We start from the raw sequence: 18,707 nt of genomic DNA on the forward strand, positions 1-18,707 counted from the left end.
GATTCACTTTGTTGTAAAGCAGAAACTAACACACCATTGTAAAACAGTTATACTCCAATAAAGATGTTAAAAAAAATAAAAATAAAAATAAATAAAAAGGAGGCATAGGAGGAGTCAAGATGGAAGAATCGGAGGATGCAGAATTTGTCTCTCATCACAAGTACATCAAGAGTACATCTGCAAATGGAACGATTCTCACAGAGCATCTGCTGAACATTAGCAGAAGACTTTGGACACCTGAAAGGACAAGAAAAATCCCCTCACAACTGGGTTGGACAAAAGAAGGAAAAACAGAAAAGAGGAATCAAAAAGGGGACCTACAACCCTGGGACATTTGTGGGAAGTGGGAGGGGCACCCATCTGAGCAGGCTTGCCCACCCCTCAAGCCAAGGTCTCCTTGACCCGCATAGGCTCCAGGGTCCTGAGCACTGCCCATTCCAAAGCCTCCTTGGGAAACATCCCTGGGCACCCCTGCCTGAGACAGGAATCCACCAGTGCTGGTGGGGGCTGAGTGCTAAAGCATGGGGTTAAGATATCAGATCCAGGGAGAGGACTGCTGTTGGCTGTGCAGATACAACAGAGGGGATGGGAGTAAGGGGTTCCGCAGCTGAAAATGCCCCTAGAGGAAGCGTGGTCTGCCTAGGAAATGAGGTGCCATCGTTGAGTGGCATGCAATGGGTGGGGCCACCACCAGCCTCACATGCCAGCCCCTGCCTCCGTGGGGAAGGACTCCACCAGAGCAAGCGTGCCCCAGTATGTTGCAACTGCCTGCTGGTCTCTGCCGCCACAGGCACTTGGTGCATACCCCAGTTGTGGCTGCCGTACCCCTCCCTGGCCTGAATATGTGTGCCCCAATCAGCCACTGCTTTTGCTCCCTCTCGCCTGGGTGGGGAACAGACGCCTGAGGGTGGTGCACATGGAGAGGTGGGCCCAAAACAAAAGCTGAGCTCCAGGGGCAGTGTGACTACACAGGTCGTGGATTAAACCTCCATGATCGGCTTGGTAAATCCTGCGTCTGGAAACATATGAATAGACAATGAGTGTTCCCACAACTGAGACCAGTCTAGCTTTAGCAGCAGTGGACTCTGGGGTCAGGTACACGTGGTAGTTTGGTCAGGTGAGAGTCTGAGTGCCCCACAGGGCCCACAGCAGGTCCAAAGACCTACCTAGAGGTACTGGAGGGCCTCCTGGGGAGGCAGAGGTTGGCTGCGGCTCACTGTGGGAGCAAGGATGCTGACAGAGGAGGCGCCAGGAAAATATTCTTATTACTATTATTCCTTTTTTGTTTGATTCATTTTCTTCAGTTGTTGGTGTTATTGTTTTCATTATTTACTTTTATTTTGCAATATTTTTTATTTTTCTCTTTTTACTTTTGTGAGTTTATTTCCCGTCTTTGATTTTTTTGGATCGTTTTTATGTGTTGGTTTTATGTTTTCTTTGCCTTTTAAAAAAATATTAGCTTTGAGTTTTTGTTTTGCTTTTCATTTTTTGTTTTCATTAGTGTAGTCCTTATTGATTGTTCTCTTTTTGAGTTCTTTTGTTTGTCTGTTCTCTTGTTTTTTTGTTTTCTATGTTTTGTTTTTGTTTTTTCTGTCTGCTTCTTGGTTTCTTTCTGGTTGTTTGGTTTTCTTTTTACCATTTCTCTTGGGCTTGGTTGGTCTGTCTGTTTTCTTCTTTTTGTGTGTGTGGGGGTTGTTGTTGCTGTTTGTTTGTTTTTGTTTTTGCTACTTGTCTTGGGGTTTTTTTGTCTGTTTGTTTTATTTTCCTTTCTTTTTTCTCTGGTCATGCTACGTAGTTTGCAGGCTCTTGGTTCCCCAGCCAGGGGTTGGACCTGGGCTTCCAGGGTTGGAGCATCGAGTCCAGGATGCCGGACTGCCAGAGAATTCCCGAGCCCAGGGAATATTAATCGGTGTGTGCTCTCCTGGAGGTATCCATCTCACAACAAGACCTGGCTCCACCCAACTGCCTGCAGGCTCCAGTGCTGGAAACCTCATGCCAAACAACCAGCAAGAAAGGAACACAGCCCCACCCATCAGCAGACAGAATGCCTAAAGTCATACTATGCTCACAGACACCTCAAAACACACCACCTGATGTGGCCCTGCCCATCAGAGGGAAAAGACTCAGCTCCACCCACCAGAGCACAGGCACCAGTCCCTCCCACCAGGAAGCCTACAAAAGCCCCTGGACCAAACTCACCCACCAGGGGGAAGACAACAGAAACAATGGGAACTATGACACTGCAGCCTGCGAAAAGGAGACCATAAACACAGTAAATTCGACAAAACGAGACAACAGAGCAATATGTTGCAGATGAAGGAGCAAGGTAAAAACCCACAAGACCAAATAAATGAAGAGGAAATAGGCAATCTACCTGAAAAAGAATTCAGAGTAATGATAGTAAAGATGATCCAAGATCTCAGAAATAGAATGGAGGCACGGATTGAGAAGATACAAGAAATGTTTAACAAGGACCTAGAAGAACTAAAGAACAAACAACCAGTGATGAACAACACAATAACTGAAATGAAAAATACACTAGAAGGAATCAAAACCAGAATAACTGAGGCAGAAGAACGGTTAAGTGAGCTGGAAGATAAAATGGTGGAAATAACTGCCAGGGAGCAGCATAAAGAAAAAAGAATGAAAAGAAATGAAAATGAAAAATGAAATGAAAAGAAAAAAGAATGATAGTCTCAGAGACCACTGGGACAACATTAAACACACCAACATTCGAATTATAGGGGTCCCAGAAAAAGAAGAGAAAGAGATAGGGTCTGAGAAAATATTTGAAGAGATTATAGTTGAAAACTTCTCTAAAATGGAAAAGGAAAAAGTCACCGAAGTCCAGGAAGTGTAGAGAGTCCCATACAGGATAAACCCAAGGAGAAACATGCCCAGACACATATTAATCAAACTAACAAAAACTAAATACAAAGAAAAAATTTTAAAAGCAGCAGGGAAAAGCAAAAAATAACATAAAAGGGAATCCCTGTAAGGTTATCAGCTGATGTTTCAGCAGAAACTCTGCAGGCCAGAAGGGAGTGTCAGAATATATTTAAAGTGATGAAAGCAAAAAACCTACAACCAAGATTACTCTACCCAGCAAGGATCTCATTCAGATTTGATGGAGAAATCACAAGTTTTACAGACAAGCAAAAGCTAAGAGAATTCAAAACCACCAAACCAGCTTTAAAACAAATGCTAAAGGAACTTCTGTAGGTGGAGTAGCAATTCTCATATCAGACAAAATAGACTTTAAAATAAAGACTATTACAAGAGACAAAGAAGGACACTACATAATGATCAAGGGATCAAACCAAGAAGAAGATATAGCAATTGTAAATATTTATGCACCCAATATAGGAGCACCTCAATACGTAAGGCAAATGCTAACAGCCATAAAAGGGGAAATCAACAGTAACACAATAATAGTGGGGTGCTTTTACACACCACTTACACCAATGGACAGATCATCCAGACAGAAAAGTAATAAGGAAATGCAAGCCTTAAATGAGACATCAGACCAGACAGACTTAATTGATATTTATAAGACATCCCATCTGAAAGCAGCAAAACACACTTTCTTCTCAGAATATTCTCCAGGAATATTCTCCAGGATAGATCACATCTTGGGTCACAAATCAAGCCTCAGTAAATTTAAGAAAATTGAAATTGTATCAAGCATCTTTTCTGACCACAGTGCTATGAGATTAGAAATCAATTAAAGGAAAAAAACTGTAAAAAACGCAAACACAATCAAAGAGGAAATCAAAAAATACATACAAACAAATGACAATGAAAACACGATGACCGAAAACCTACGGAAGACAGCAAAAGCAGTTCTAAGAGCCAAGTTTATAGCAATACAATCCTACCTCAAGAAACAAGAAAAATCTCAAATAAACAACCTAAACTTACACCTAAAGCAACTAGAGAAAGAAGAACAAAAAACCCCACAAAGTTAGTAGAATGAAAGAAATCATAAAGATCAGAGCAGAAATAAATGAAATAGAAATGAAGAAAACAATATCAAAGATCAATGAAACTAAAAGCTGGTTCTGGTTCTTTGAGAAGATAAACAAAATCGATAAATCTTTAGCCAGACTCATCAAGAAAAAGAGGGAGAAGACTCAAATCAATAAAATTAGAAATGAAAAAGGACAGATTACAACTGATACTGCAGAAATACAAAGGATCATGAGAGACTACCACAAGCAACTCTATGCCAATAAAATGGCAACCTGGAAGAAATGGACAAATTCTTAGAAAAGTACAACCTTCCAAGACTGAACCAGGAAGAAATAGAAAATATGAACAGACCAATCACAAGTAATAAAATTGAACTGTGATTAAAAATCTTCCAACAAACAAAAGTCCAGGACCAGATGGCTTCACAGGTGAATTTTATCAAACATTTAGAAAAGAGCTAACACCTATCCTTCTCAAACTCTTCCAAAATATTGCAGAGGGAGGAACACTCCCAAGCTCATTTTATGAGGCCACCATCACCCTGATACCAAAACCAGACGAAGACATCACAGAAAAAGAAAATTACAGGTCAATATCATGGATGAATATAGATGCAAAATCCTCAACAAAATATTAGCAAGCTGAAACCAACAACACATTTAAAGAATCATACACCATGATCAAGAGGGATTTATCCCAGGGATGCAAGGATTCTTCAATATATGCAAATCAAACAATGTGATACATCATATTAACAACCTGAAGAATAAAAACCATATGGTCATCTGAATAGACATAGAGAAATCTTTTGACAATATTTAACACCCATTTATGATAAAAACTCTCCAGAAAGTAGGCATAGAGGGAACCTACCTCAACATAATAAAGGACATATATGACCAACCCACAGCCAACATCATTCTCAATGGTGAAAAACTGAAACCATTCCCTCTAAGATCAGGAAGAAGACAAGGTTGCCCACTCTCACCACTATTATTCAACATAGTTTTGGAAGTTTTAGCCACAGCAATCAGAGAAGAAAAAGAAATAAAAGGAATCCAAGTCGGAAAAGAAGGAAAACTGTCACTGTTTGCAGAAGACATGATACTATACATAGAGAATCCTAAAGATGCTACCAGAAAACTACTAGAGCTAATCAATGAATTTAGTAAAGTTGCAGGATACAAAATAAATGCACAGAAATCTCTTGCATTCCTATACACTAACTATGCAAGATCAGAAAGAGAAATGAAGGAAACAATCCCATTTACCATCACAATCAAAAGAATAAAAAACCTAGGAATAAACCTACCTAAGGAGGCAAAAGACCTATATGCTGAAAACTATAAGATACTGATGAAAGAAATCAAGGACGACACAAACAGATGGAGAGATATACCATGTTCTTGGATTGGAAGAATCAATATTGTGCCCTATTAAATTACCAATGACATTTTTCACTGAACTAGAACAAAAAATTTTACAATTTGTACGGAAACACAAAAGACTCCGAATAGCCAAAGCAGCCTTGAGAAAGAAAAATGAAGCTGGAGGAATCAGGCTCCCAGAGTTCAGACTATACTACAAAGCTACAGTAATCAAGACAGTATGGTACTGGCACAAAAACAGAAATATAGATCAAGGGATCAGGATGGAAAGACCAGAGATAAACCCACACATCTATGGTCACCTAATCTATGACAAAGGAGGCAAGAATATATAATGGAGAAAAGACAGTCTCTTCAATAAGTGGTGATGGGAAAACTGGACAGCTATATGTAAAAGAATGGGATTAGAACACTCCTTAACACCATACACAGAAATAAACTCAAAATGGATTGAAGACCTAAATGTAAGGGCAAACACTATGAAACTCTGAGAGGAAAACATAGGCAGAACACTCTTTGACATAAATTGCAGCAAGATCGTTTTTGACCCACCTCCTAGAGTAATGGAAATAAAAACAAAAATAACAAACGAGTCCTAATGAAGTCAGAATGGCCATCATTAAAAAATCTACAAACAATAAATGCTGGAGAGAGTATGGAGAAAAGGCAAACATCTTACACTGTTGGTGGGAATGTAAATTGACAAAGCCACTATGGAGAACAGTATGGACATTCTTAAAAAACTAAAAATAGAACTACTATATGATCCAGCAATCCCACTACTGGGCATATACCCAGAGAAAACCATAAACATTCTTAAAAAACTAAAAATAGAACTACTATATGATCCAGCAATCCCACTACTGGGCATATACCCAGAGAAAACCATAATTTAAAAAGACATATGCACCCAAATGTTCATTGCAGCACTATTTACAACAGCCAAGACATGGAAGCAACCTAAATGTCCATCAACAGAGGAACAGCTAAAGAAGATGTGGTACATATACAGAATGGAATATTACTCAGTCATAAAAAGGAACGAAATTGTGTTATTTCCAGAGACCTGTGTGGACCTAGAGACTGTCATTCAGAGTGAGGTCAGAAAGAGAAAAACAAATATAGTATATTCATGCATATATGTGGAATCTAGGAAAATGGTTTAGATGATCTTATTTGCAAAGCAGAAATAGAGACACAGTTGTAGAGAACGAGTGTATGGATACCAAGAGGGAAGGGGGTGGTAGGATGAATTGGCAAACTGGGATTGACATATATACCCCACTATGTATAAAATAGGTAACTAATGAGAACCTACTGTATAGCACAGGGAACTCTACTAAGTGCCTTGTGGTGACCTAAATGGCAAGGAAATCCAAAAAAGAGGGGATATACGTATACATATGGATGATTCACTTTGCTGTACAGCAGAAACTGACACAGCAGTGTAAAGCAACTATAATCCAATAAAAATAAAACAAAATAAAATAATGAAAAGGAGACATACTACTGATGCAGAATCAAAAGGAGATGCAGAAACTAGCACTAGAACCAGAATAGTAAAGAAAAAGGAGCTTGGCTGAAAGTATGTTGGAAATTTCATGATGAACAGCAATTGCAATTTGTTGGAGCAGAGCAAAAGGAAAAAAGCTAATTGTTTGTTGTGTAAAAAATGGACAATATTAAGAGACATTTTTAGCAAAGACATAGTGAATTTGGTAACTTGCTTCTCAACAGTCAAATAGAATTGATGACATTAGTCACCTGTAATCAAAATTAAATGTAAAACGAAATATTTTGAAGTGATTTTAAACAGAATCTGAGCTGATTCTGTATCTGTATGATGCTCATGTTCAGTTTTCTAAAGCAGATTCCTGAAAAGTGTCATGTATACCATTGTTAAATCATTCAGTAAATATTTGCAAATGCTATGGATCAATGCCAGACAATGGAACTCTTAAGAGAAATAGAACACAATACATTTAATATCTGTGTTCTCTGCCTGTACTTGTCGGTTAAGTCATGGAAGAAATATACAAAGATTTATTGTATTGTTAAGCCCAATTCAAGATTTCATTAAAACCAAAAAATGCTTTCCAAATATTCAATAATTAAAGACAAAAAAATACTTAAAGACAAAAAAATGGCAGAGTAATTTATATTTTCTCATTGATATCAGACTACATGTAAATGAGCTTAATTTGAAGCTCCTAAAAAAAAAGGAAATGCTGATTTGTAACCTAGCTAACCTAGCTAAACAGGCACAAAATTTCGTGTTAAAATTGAAACTTTTCAGAGTACAATACAATGAAATTAATTTTACACATTTTCTAACATAAATCAATTTTAAGAAAAATTTGAAGAATGATTTGCTGACATTGATAAATTTATAGTTGCTTATAAATTTATGCAATACCCTTTTGAATTTAATGTTAAAAATATGACTTGAGTATCAGTAAATTTATTAAACTTGGACAGAGATAGTTTTGAAACTGATATGCTATTGCTTCAAAGTCAAATCAAATCTTCTAAAAAAAAGAAGAACCAATTGTGTTAATGTACATGCATATATTAAGAGAAAATAATTTTTTGGTACGTGATTAATTTATTGGGAATTTTAGGTCTGTTTGGAATTATTAGGGTATGTGATTCTGCTTTTTCGATTGCAAATTTTATGAAATCTAATAGAGATCAAGCATTTCTAATAAAAATTTGGCATCCAAATTGAGACATACTCTAAGTATAAAACACATAGTGGATTTATAAAATTTAGCATGAAAAATGTAAACTGTTTCATTCATAATATGCTATATTGATTACAATTCAAAATGATAACATCGGGTATTTTCAGTCAAATATAAAATATACTAAAATTAATTTCATCTGTTTAAATATGACCACTAGAAAATTTTAAATTACATACATGGCTCAAATATCGTTTCTACTGAGCAGCACTTGTATATATCCAGAAATGAAATTGCTGAGTTATAAAATATTTTATGGTTCTACACTTGAAAATAATGCCAAATTGTTTTCCAAAGCCTCTGGATTATCAGCATCAACATCACCAGAGAATATGTTAAAATGCAAATTCCCAGGCTGAATCAGAAACTCTGGAGATGTGGCCCAGCAATCTGTATTTCCAAGTGACACAAACTCAAGTTTGAGAAATCACTGGCCTAGTACTTAGAACATACTTTAAAATACTCTGTACTTAGAAGAAATATGCCATTTTGGAAAGGGAAGTCCTGTCTTTGTTATGGTCATATTTTTGAATGTTTGCAACATCTACAAATCTTGGAGACAAAAATAGGCTTCTATAGCCTCCTGGTAGTGAGAGCCATGCCTCTGGTGAAAGTGACTGAAAGCCACCTTTAAACAACCTAGTCACCCTAGTGCAGAAAAAAGGACTCAGGCTTCAGAACCCGAATACCAACACTAGCACTTCTTAGCTGTGAACTCTTAAAAGGTCTTTTACCTCCTGGAGCTTTGGTATTCTCCACTATAAAGTGGGAATTATAGCACATACCTCAAAATATGGTTGTGAGGATTAACAAGGTTCACACAAAATACTAGACACAGAAAAGGGACAACATAAATAGTAGCCTTATAAAACTAAAGCTCTGATCAGGAGCATGTGGCCAGTGAATAAGAGCCATTATCCTAGGCTTCTTTGGAAATGACCCTTTGTGAAGTACATCCCCTAGTAAAGCAACTATATTTTCCATACCTGGAAAACAAAATGGAAGCAACTGTGAGCCCCAGTTTGGGCAGATCACAGAAAGAGCCTTAAGACTTTATGTTTTAGGAATTCTGTATTATAATCTAACTCTACCCTGCCCAACAGGTTAGCCGATAGCCACTTGGCTATATAAATTAACTGGAACTATTTCTGATCAAGATGGAGTAACGGGGCCCAGATTTACCCTTCTGCCTAAAACAACTAAAAAAATAGACAAGATGTATGAGAATGGCACTCAAGGCATTGGACATAGGCAATAAAGAACGGTGACCCCTGAGGGATGGGAAACAAGCAAGGTAGGCCGTAACCACTTACTGCCTGGAAGAGATATTTTAGGCTGTGCCCAGGAAAGAGTTCTAGAGAGGAGAGAGCTACACAGAGAGAACTCTGGAGAGGTGTAGAGGCTTCCCATCAAGTGCTCAGCAGAGTACTGATTATCACATACACATGAGGAAACAGGCTGGGGAAAGAACCACGAAAAAGAGACAACAATCCTTAGAGATCACACAGAGATGGGAATGGTGCCTGTTTCCATCTGCCAGAGAGGAAAATCTCATCATTCAGGAGCATTGGTTAGAGTACAAAGATGGGTCTTACTTCAATAAAAGGCGAAAAATACCCTTAGATTAAATACAGCTCTGGTCCTGCACAACAATGCTTAAAATAATCAAATTGTTTGTCTCCGAGTAATTTAGGCACATCCCAGGACAAAGATCAGGAATATTTATAGGAATAAAAAATATCCAACACCCAACAAAGTAAAATTCACAATACCTGACTTATAATAAAAAATTACCAGGCATGCAAAGAAGCAGAAAAATATGACCCATAATGATGAGAAAAGCCAATCAACTGAAACTGACTGAGAAATGATAGAATTAGTAGACAAGGACGTTGAAATAATTATTATGACTATATTTCATATGTTCAGAAGCTAGAGGGACGAACATGTTAAGTGAAGACATGTAAGATATAAAACAAAGACCAAGATGAACTTCTAGAAATGAAAACTGCATTGGGTGGGATTAACAAGAGATTATACATTTCAGAATAAAAGATTAGTGAACTTGAAGGGGAGGCAGTAGAAACTATCCAAAATGAAACACAGAAAAAAGACTGGAAAAAAATTAACAGGGCATCAGTGAATTGTGGGGCAATATCAAGTGATTAAATAAACCTATAACTGGAGTCCTCAAAGGAGAAGTGGAGGGGGACTAAAAAAAATTTGAAAAATAATGGTTGAAAACTTCTAAACTTGATGAAAACTAAGTCCACAAATCCAAAACACAAAACAAACTTCAAACACAAGAAAGATGAAGAAAACTACATGGAGTCTCATAATCAAATTGCTCAAAAATAAACAATAAAGAGAAAATTTTAAAAGCAGACAGAAAAGAAAGACATTTATACAGAAGAACAAAGACAAGAAAAAGAGTAAATGTTTTCTCTTAACATCAGAAACAAAATTAGGATGTCTAATCTCACCACTTCTATTCAGCTTTTTATTGGAGGTCCTACACAGTGCAATAAGGTAGGAAAAAGAAATGAAAGGCATCCACACTGGGAAGGAAAAAGTAAAACTGTCTTTACTCACAAGACATAACTGTCTATGTTAAATATCTGATAGAATCTATGAAAAAGCCACTAGAAGTAATAAATGAGTTTAGCAAGGTTGTAGGATACAAGGTCAATATAAAAAAATTGTATTTCTATATACGACAACAAACAACTGGAAATTTAAATTTAAAAAGCACTACTATTAATAATAGTATAAAAATATGAAACATGTAGGGACATAGACAAAAGATGTGTAAGACCTGCACACTGAAAACTATAAAACATTGCTGAGAGAAATTAAAGACCTAAGTTAACAGAGAAAAATGCTATGTTAATGAGTTGGAAAACACGATATTGCTAAGATGTCAATTCTCCTTAAATTGATCTATAATTCAATGCAATGCCAATCAAATCACCAGCAGGCACCTTGCTGGTAGAAATTGACAAGCTGATTCTAAAATTTATATGGAAATTCAAAAGACTAGGAGTGCCAAAACTAGTTCCAAAAAGAACAAGTTGGATGGCTAATACTACCTGATTTCAAGATTTATTATAAAGCTATAGTTATCCAAACAGTGTTGTATTGGCATAAATATATACAAAAATATCATTTGAATAAACTAGAGTCCAGAAATAGAGCTACACATATATGATCAATTATTTTTCAACAAAGTTGCAGATACAATTCAACAAATGGTGCTGGAACAACTGGATATCCACAGGCAAAAAAAACAACCACTGTGACCACCACCAAAAAAAAGACCTTAATCCTTATCCCACACCATGCACAAAAATTAACTCAAAAATCATAGTCCCAAATCTAAGAAAACATAAGAGAAAATCTTTGTGACCTTGGGTGAGGCAAATATTTCTTAGATGTGACACCAAAAGCACTATCCATAAAATAAAAAATTGATAAACTGGACTTCATCAAAATTTAAAACTTCTGCTCTTTGAAAGGCACGGTAGAGAGAATGAAAAAAAAAATCACACACCACAAGAAAATATTTTCAAATCATGTATATGATAAAGGATTTGTATCCAGAATATATAAAAACTCTATGCAATAATATATTAAAAAACCAGCCCAATAAGAAATGGGCAAAAGATTTGAACACTACTTAAGAAGATCTATGGATAAAATAAGCACATGAAAAAATGCTCAATATCATCAGTCATTAGGGAAATGAAAATTTAAACCACACCTAATGAAATAAAGAGCAGTGATCACACCAAGTTCCTGAGCATTATAGAACAACTGGAATGCTCACACTGCTGGTGGGAATGTAAAATGGGACAACTAGTTTGGAAAAGTTTGGCAATTTCTTACAAAGTTTAACATACACCTACCACACAGCCCAGCCACTTCATTCCCAGAGATTTATCCAAGAGAAATGCATATGTCCACACATAGACCTGTACACAAGTGACCAAAGCGGCTTTAATTGTAATCCCTAAAAAAATGGAAACGACCCAAATGTCCATCAACAAGTGGGTGGATAAACAGTGAACAAAGTATTGTATATCCATACAATAAAATACTACTCAGTAATAAAAAGCAACGAACTATTGATACACACTATAACATGAATAAATCCCAAATTAATTATTCTGGGTGAAAGAAATCAGACCCATTCCCTCCCCCCAAAAAAGTACATTATGAATAATTCCATTTATATAAAAATCTAGAAAAAGTAAACTAATCTACAGTGATAGCTTATCAGTGGTTGCCTGGGGATATGAGGGAAGGGAAGAGCAGGAAGGAGAAATTACAAAGGTTTATGAGGAATCTTTGTGGGTGATAGGTATGTTTATCTTAATTTTGGTAATGGTTTCATGGCTGTATACAAATGTCAAAACTTATCAAATTTTATACTTTAAACACATGCAGTTTATTATATGTCAGTTATATTTCAATGAAGCTGTTAACTTTTAAAGTTGATTTAAACTGAGTAAAATTAAAAGTTCAGTTCATCAGTTACACTAGTCACATTTCAAGTTTTTAATTGCCACATGCAGGTCATGGCTATCATTATGGACAGTACAAGTGTAGGACATTTTCATCACTGCTCAGAGTACTATTCGAAGCAGCTGATCTAACTAACACATTAAAAAAGCATCTGTTTCTTTCATTCCTCCTCCAGCTACCTACCCCAAACTTCAAAACTGGGAATAAGCATGGCAGCATGGCACTGATATATAAATTACGGGAGAAGTTTTAAAAGCAGATTTCATTAAGTTTAATGTAAAATACACCTTCTATTCATAAACATATATAGCACACTATTTCCTCACTTAGGTATCACAGCTTCTATGGATTACATTTAATTAGTTTCTTCCAAAGCTCAAGTTGAAGGCAATTTTAAACTAACTGACATGGGAAAAAATGAAACAGACAGAACTGTCTCGGAACATACTTTTTCCTTGTAAGCAAAGTGGTTATAGCTAAAATATAACTCCTAAAAGAGAATATACATTTTTTTCATATACTTACATATATTTTATGTGTTAGTCTGAAATACGTAGCATGTTTCAGAATACGCTACATAATGCAACTAAATTTTCTTATTTAAAAGAATCAAGCATATAACTCACAATAAATATAAACACAAGTTTCAACTGTAAGAATAGATGTAAAAAGAGAAGACAATGGTATATATGGAAATGTTCCACATTCAAGTTCATAAAATTAGGACAGAGAAGTCGTTAAACTTAGTATTCTTACGCTTTTTTCCTTCTCTCCCTATAGCTTTCAGTTTTGAGAGGGGTGATTTTATTAAAAAAGACTCAAACTCTCTTTTCTGTTTCCTCCTACCACCACTCCACCCCTCCGTGTAGCCTGTGGACCTGGGAGGCAGAGTCTATGTTTGCTCTGTGTTTTTGTTTCAGTATACAGAACTCAGGGCTGGAATCTTCAACCCGCCCTGTTCCAAAGGCTGATACACTAAACCTTGATGCACAGTTTGATGTCTGAGTCATATCTGTCTTAGAAATGGATACAGAAAAAGGCAATTGGGGCTGGGGGGTGAGGGGAGGCTGGTGGCCAGTGTAGACCAATCAACCAAGATAACCCCCAAACAGTGTATTGTAGTGGATAAACAAGAGCATAAAAATAGAACCCAAGTCCCTCTGTTGTTTGTAGAAGCAGAACTCACAAGCCAGTTTCACTTACTTTTTTACACCGACAGAGCCATTTTCCTTGTGTTCCATGTCAACAGATAGCATGGGGAGGCTGCAGGGTTCCTTGACTTCAGCAACTAATCAATAAGGGAGAAAAGCTTGTGTTTAATTCTTAGAAAGTGAGAGAAGAATATATATTCTGAATCGGAAACATAATGGCCCCTTTCACAGCCTCACACCAGTTCACGTATGTTTGCTTACATCTCTAGTTCCCTCAGTGACTGGAGAGATGTGATTAAACCTAAAGAACTGGAGGAGACGTATTGGGGTGCTTTCATCTGTACTGGCACTCCCTGCCTTGACAATAAGCATTTGCAAATGAAATTGAATCCTCGTTCAAAACAAGTGCTGTGTGAACTGGCACAGGTTCCTCCGGGTGCCAAGCTCTCACTTAAGACATTGCAACTTATAAATGAGTCAAAGTCGAGAAAAACAATCCCCCTTTTCCTCCCCTTCCCACCACGGGCTATGATTTCTTCTTTTCTTACTGTATTTGTTTTTCTGTTCACTCCCACTCTGCTCCTCTATTTTTTCACTGCGATGCAAAAGAGCACTTAAAGCTTTCATCAGCAAGTATTCCCCTACCTCACATATTCTCAATGAAAACCTCAAAAACCTGTCTGTGAGATGGCCACACTGTGGTAAATCTGGAAGCTCACAAAAATGTCAGATAGCCCTTCGCACAGAAAGGTGGTGCTGGTGTGTGTGTGTGTGTGTGTGTGTGTGTGTGTGTGTGTGTGTGTAAGAGAGGGTAGGCAACTCGTTAGATTTATATAAAAATCGTCAAAACATTCAAGGAGATAGAGTAGCATCCATCACTTTGTCTTTTTGTTTAGTAGGAAGAAACTGAAAAAATAAAATCCCTCCACAATTAATATGCAATTAGCAAGATGAAAAATCTATGAACAAAACTGCTGGAAAAAAAAAACAAAACTAGTTCTGAAACGCGCTTGTTCTTTTGCAGCTGAAGCCATAAATTAAATACATTTCCTCTCAAATCACTTTATACTTCGGCACTCCTTCCCCTAGGGATTACTCTGACATGACAAGTGCATCATTTAGTATATTCACAAGATTTTATCACTGTTAGAGAAGTAGATGATTAACAAATAATACTGTAAGTGTGGGATTATCTTCACTGCTGATACACGCGCACACGCACACACACAAACTTCCAGTCGCTAAACCACTTAGATCGTCCATAGAGAAATCCAACGTTTAAGATACATATAGATATTAACATACATCCACACACCGTTACAGAGTAGACAGAAGATAGTGCTGCTTGCTCCATGCCAAAAGAATGATTTCACTTCAGTTGGAAACTGTTACACATTCACCATTTTCTAAGCATCTCAGAAACAAAACAAAACAAAACACTCACAATGATACTCTGCAACACCACACTACATTGTCTTATTATTATTATTATTTTCTTTTTTTGTGGAAGAGTAAAAAGAAAACCTACCTAGAAGCAACTAAAACATGTCATTTTTTATAGGCTTATCAAGAACAGCCAAAGAAACCCCAATGTTTTCTTTCACAAAGTAGGCTGGCAAAGGAATTCAATAAGGAGGTACAATTTGACACAGTGAAATAAAACCAGGCTGGCTCTCAGCCAACATGACGTTAGGAATCACACACAAGCTGCACCAACTGCCTTCTGGTTCATGGCTGACTTTTTAAAGCTACAGTGTGCCTGTTCACTTTTGCTAACTACCTTCAGCACAATTAGTGGAAGTGAATGAACCATGAGTCTCCAAACTGCAGAATTCTCCCTGCACCTGTCTTGCTCAAAGAAAAACAAGCTATATCAAGAGCCTCTTATTTTCTCCCTCCCCTTCATTGTTTCTGCATCATATGTCTTTGCTGCTGTTCTAAGCATGAAAGCCATGTGTCAAACTATTTCTTTTTCTTTCCTGTAGGAGAAAAGAGAAAATAAGAGAAAGCCTGGTGCTTATGCGCTATACCCAGTGAACACCCAGAAGCTGCAGTCCTGTTACCCTTTCTTCCTAGTTGAGACTCGCCAACAAAGTTTCCAGGGCTGGCTTTTAAGTAACCTCTTTGTGAGAATAAGGAAAGCACTGCCCAGATGAAAATCCTTTTATTTCATTATGCAGAAAGTAACATATTTCAGAGAGGATGCAAAGTAGATGACCAGATCTCCTGAGAACGCCCACATTCTTTAATTTTGGCATTCATCCTACCAGATGAAGTCAGCAAAAAATTCAAAATAAAACAAACCTTATTCTACAAAACAAAAACAATTAGTCTGGGAGGTTTCATTTTAACTGTTTATCCCAGTTGCGTACAAAGCATAATTCAACAGATTCAACACTTATTTTCTATGAGCACCTGGTACTATATTAGTTACATATGAAAAAGAAGATCTTGTGCCAGCCCCCAAATTCGTAGTATCTTCCACCACCATCCTAGGTCTCAGTTCTGGTCAGTGGGAGATGGAGTAGGGGCTGGGCATGATCTTTTGATTAAGTCACCCCGGTCAACCTCACAGTTCTCTTGCTTGCTTGGCTGGGAACTATTGCTCAAGGGAAACATTCCCATTCCACAAATGTGCTGTACATACACTAGAAACATAAATGGTTGTCAGTGAAATAAACACCAATCAATATTTGCACACTTTTAGGTCAAGATGTCAACAAAACCTCTCAAGGTAGGGCAGAGAATTACAGGTTCTCAAGAAGGATCCTAGAAAAAGTTATCTGCTGCTGTAATAGTGTGCAGACTTCAGGCAGAACTGAGGAGAAAGCTGCTGGTCTCCCTTTTCTTTAGTACTTTTTAAGGGTACTAGAAGATCCAAATTTGCAACCTGAATTTCAAAGTCAATTTTTTCCCCTTAATGCAGAAATTATATTAGAAATGTTCAACTTCTTGAAAGATCATCGCTGAGAAAAATGTCAAGGGCTCTCTCTGCCCATCTTTGTCATTGCCCCCTTGAAAGAGCAAATAATAATAATTTAGGAAAGAATTCTAAATGTTCTTACATTTTTGAGTACCATTTTTTGAGCATGGCTCAAACAGGTGGGGTTTTTTTTTGTTTGTTTTACCACCACTGATCAAAATGATGAACTCTTCTGGAGATAAAGCACTCTTTCACCAACAGATTCCATAATGATTTTGGGCTTGATCTGAAATTTCTCAACTGTTTTCCACCTAAATTCAAATGGAAGGGCGCTGGGTTGTGAGTCCTGAGGGCAAGGGATAGAGAAGAGGGTGTCCTGACAGCACTGTTATGCCACTGGTCAGAAAAAAATCAGGTTCAGCACGCCACTCTGGAAAGGAAAGAGGCAAAGAAAATGTAGTTATGCTGACTCTTCCTTAGACACACTCACAGGAGAAAGGACTCTGTGAAGTTTCTCCAGGAATTTCTTCCTACATATAGAAAAGGACATCCCTTCCTGTCTTGCCTGCTGTGATCAAAAGTTTGCCTGTTACACAAGGGTATGGGTTTCAGGAGGTGTTGTGAAAAATCAATCCCATTTTATACAAAATGAGCCACAAATTCTGACAACAGGAGGTTTCACTCATCAGCTAGTTTCTAACTTTGGAATAAACTGACATTTGTGGGTATAAGTATATATACTAGTACTCAACCACTTCCTCTTCACTCCCTCCACCAAACTGTTTGATATTAACCCTCTTCTCTGCTAATAAAAATTATGTGTATTCGTGTGTAGTGTGGTGTCTGGTTGTGTGTGGTGCATAGCATAAAGGCAGTGTGTGTGATGAGTGTATGTGTACGCTGTGTAACATGTGCGTATTTGTGGTGTGTGTAGTGTGTGGTATTTGTGTGTTGGCAGAATGTGAAGTGTGCACGGTGTTTGTGTGTATGTGTGTGTGTAGTGTGTAAGCGTAGAGTGACAGATACACATGCAAACCGACCAGACCTTCTGATCCAGGATATCATGGGATGTCCTAAAATAACTTCGGAGATCCTCATGCTACGATTCTGGTGCAGAACTTTCGGGGACACTTGGAAATGGGCTCAGATAGCAGGGGAGATGGGTCAGAAAGGACGGGAAACTGGCGCCTCGATCTCCTGCTTTTATTGATCCGCCCTCATCCCCCAGAGACCCAGTGCCCTCCCGCAGGAACCTCCCGCTGGCCTTGTCTCCAGGAGTGGGCCCACAGGCGCATCCAGCCCGCGTCCCAGAGCGCAGACCTTGGTGCACAGGGCTGCAGAAGTAATCTCGGGAAGCCGCTCGAGGGCACGGCCGAGCTCAACGGGTTCCCAAGGGCATCTCAAGGAAAACTAAGGAGGGCCTGGAGAGGGGGCGGTGGGGGCAGAACAGAGGGCAGCAGAGGAGATGCCAGAGAGCCTCTTGGACCAGCCGGTCCCGTCCGATAGCCAAACGACTCGCTTGTGGCACTGGTGATAGAGGAGAAAGTTTCTGGCTAAGACTTTCAAGAAGAAACCGTTCGTCCTTGAGACTGGGGACTCCCCGGGGGAGCTCGTCTTTGGAAAGGGAGTAGGGGGGTGTGGCACTCGCTGTGAGCCCAGCCGAGCCGTGCCACCTCCCGGTCCCATCCTGCGAGCTCTGCCCCGCAGCCCCCGGTGAGCCGCAGCTCTCCGCGGAGCCGGGCACGCTTCTGCCCCCAGTTCCACTCCAGGGTGACAGATTCCACGCTCAGGGGTGCAACAAGCTGCAGGAGCACCGGACACACAGCAGAGACGAGGGAGGGCAGGGCGGTTTTTATTGTGGCTTTCTTCGTTTCCTTCCATCCTGGAGAGGGGGGAAGACGGGCGCGTTTCCAGCGCGCTCGCAGCACGAGCGGATCACTTACCTCCCCGCATGGCCGGCGCCGGGAGGCTTTACCCCGCACAGAGCTCGCCGGCCGCCACGCGC

The 18,707-nt window shown here is 38.6% G+C and overlaps 1 protein-coding gene across 3 annotated transcripts in view; it reads right to left on the minus strand.

The window, feature by feature from the left end:
* Nucleotides 1-18,655, minus strand: part of SAMD13 (sterile alpha motif domain containing 13) — a 46,437-nt gene extending 27,782 nt beyond the window's left edge. The window contains exons 1-3 of one of the 3 annotated variants that reach the window (XR_003679262.1): nucleotides 15,308-15,387; nucleotides 13,832-13,916; nucleotides 114-237 (exon numbers count right to left, since the gene is read on the minus strand). Coding sequence is in view for 1 of the 3 variants with exons in the window: in XM_007106169.1 (XP_007106231.1) it covers nucleotides 13,832-13,916; nucleotides 18,646-18,655 (95 nt within the window). In the remaining 2 variants the exon portion in view is untranslated. Of the gene's footprint in view, nucleotides 1-113; nucleotides 238-13,831; nucleotides 13,917-15,307; nucleotides 15,388-18,645 lie in introns of those variants that run through there. The other 2 variants (XR_003679261.1, XM_007106169.1) reach the window with 2 other exon arrangements.
* Nucleotides 18,656-18,707: the final 52 nt, after the last annotated feature.

Source organism: Physeter macrocephalus, chromosome 4 (genome assembly GCF_002837175.3).
Source record: "Physeter macrocephalus isolate SW-GA chromosome 4, ASM283717v5, whole genome shotgun sequence".
Classification (NCBI taxonomy): Eukaryota; Metazoa; Chordata; class Mammalia; order Artiodactyla; family Physeteridae; genus Physeter; species Physeter macrocephalus.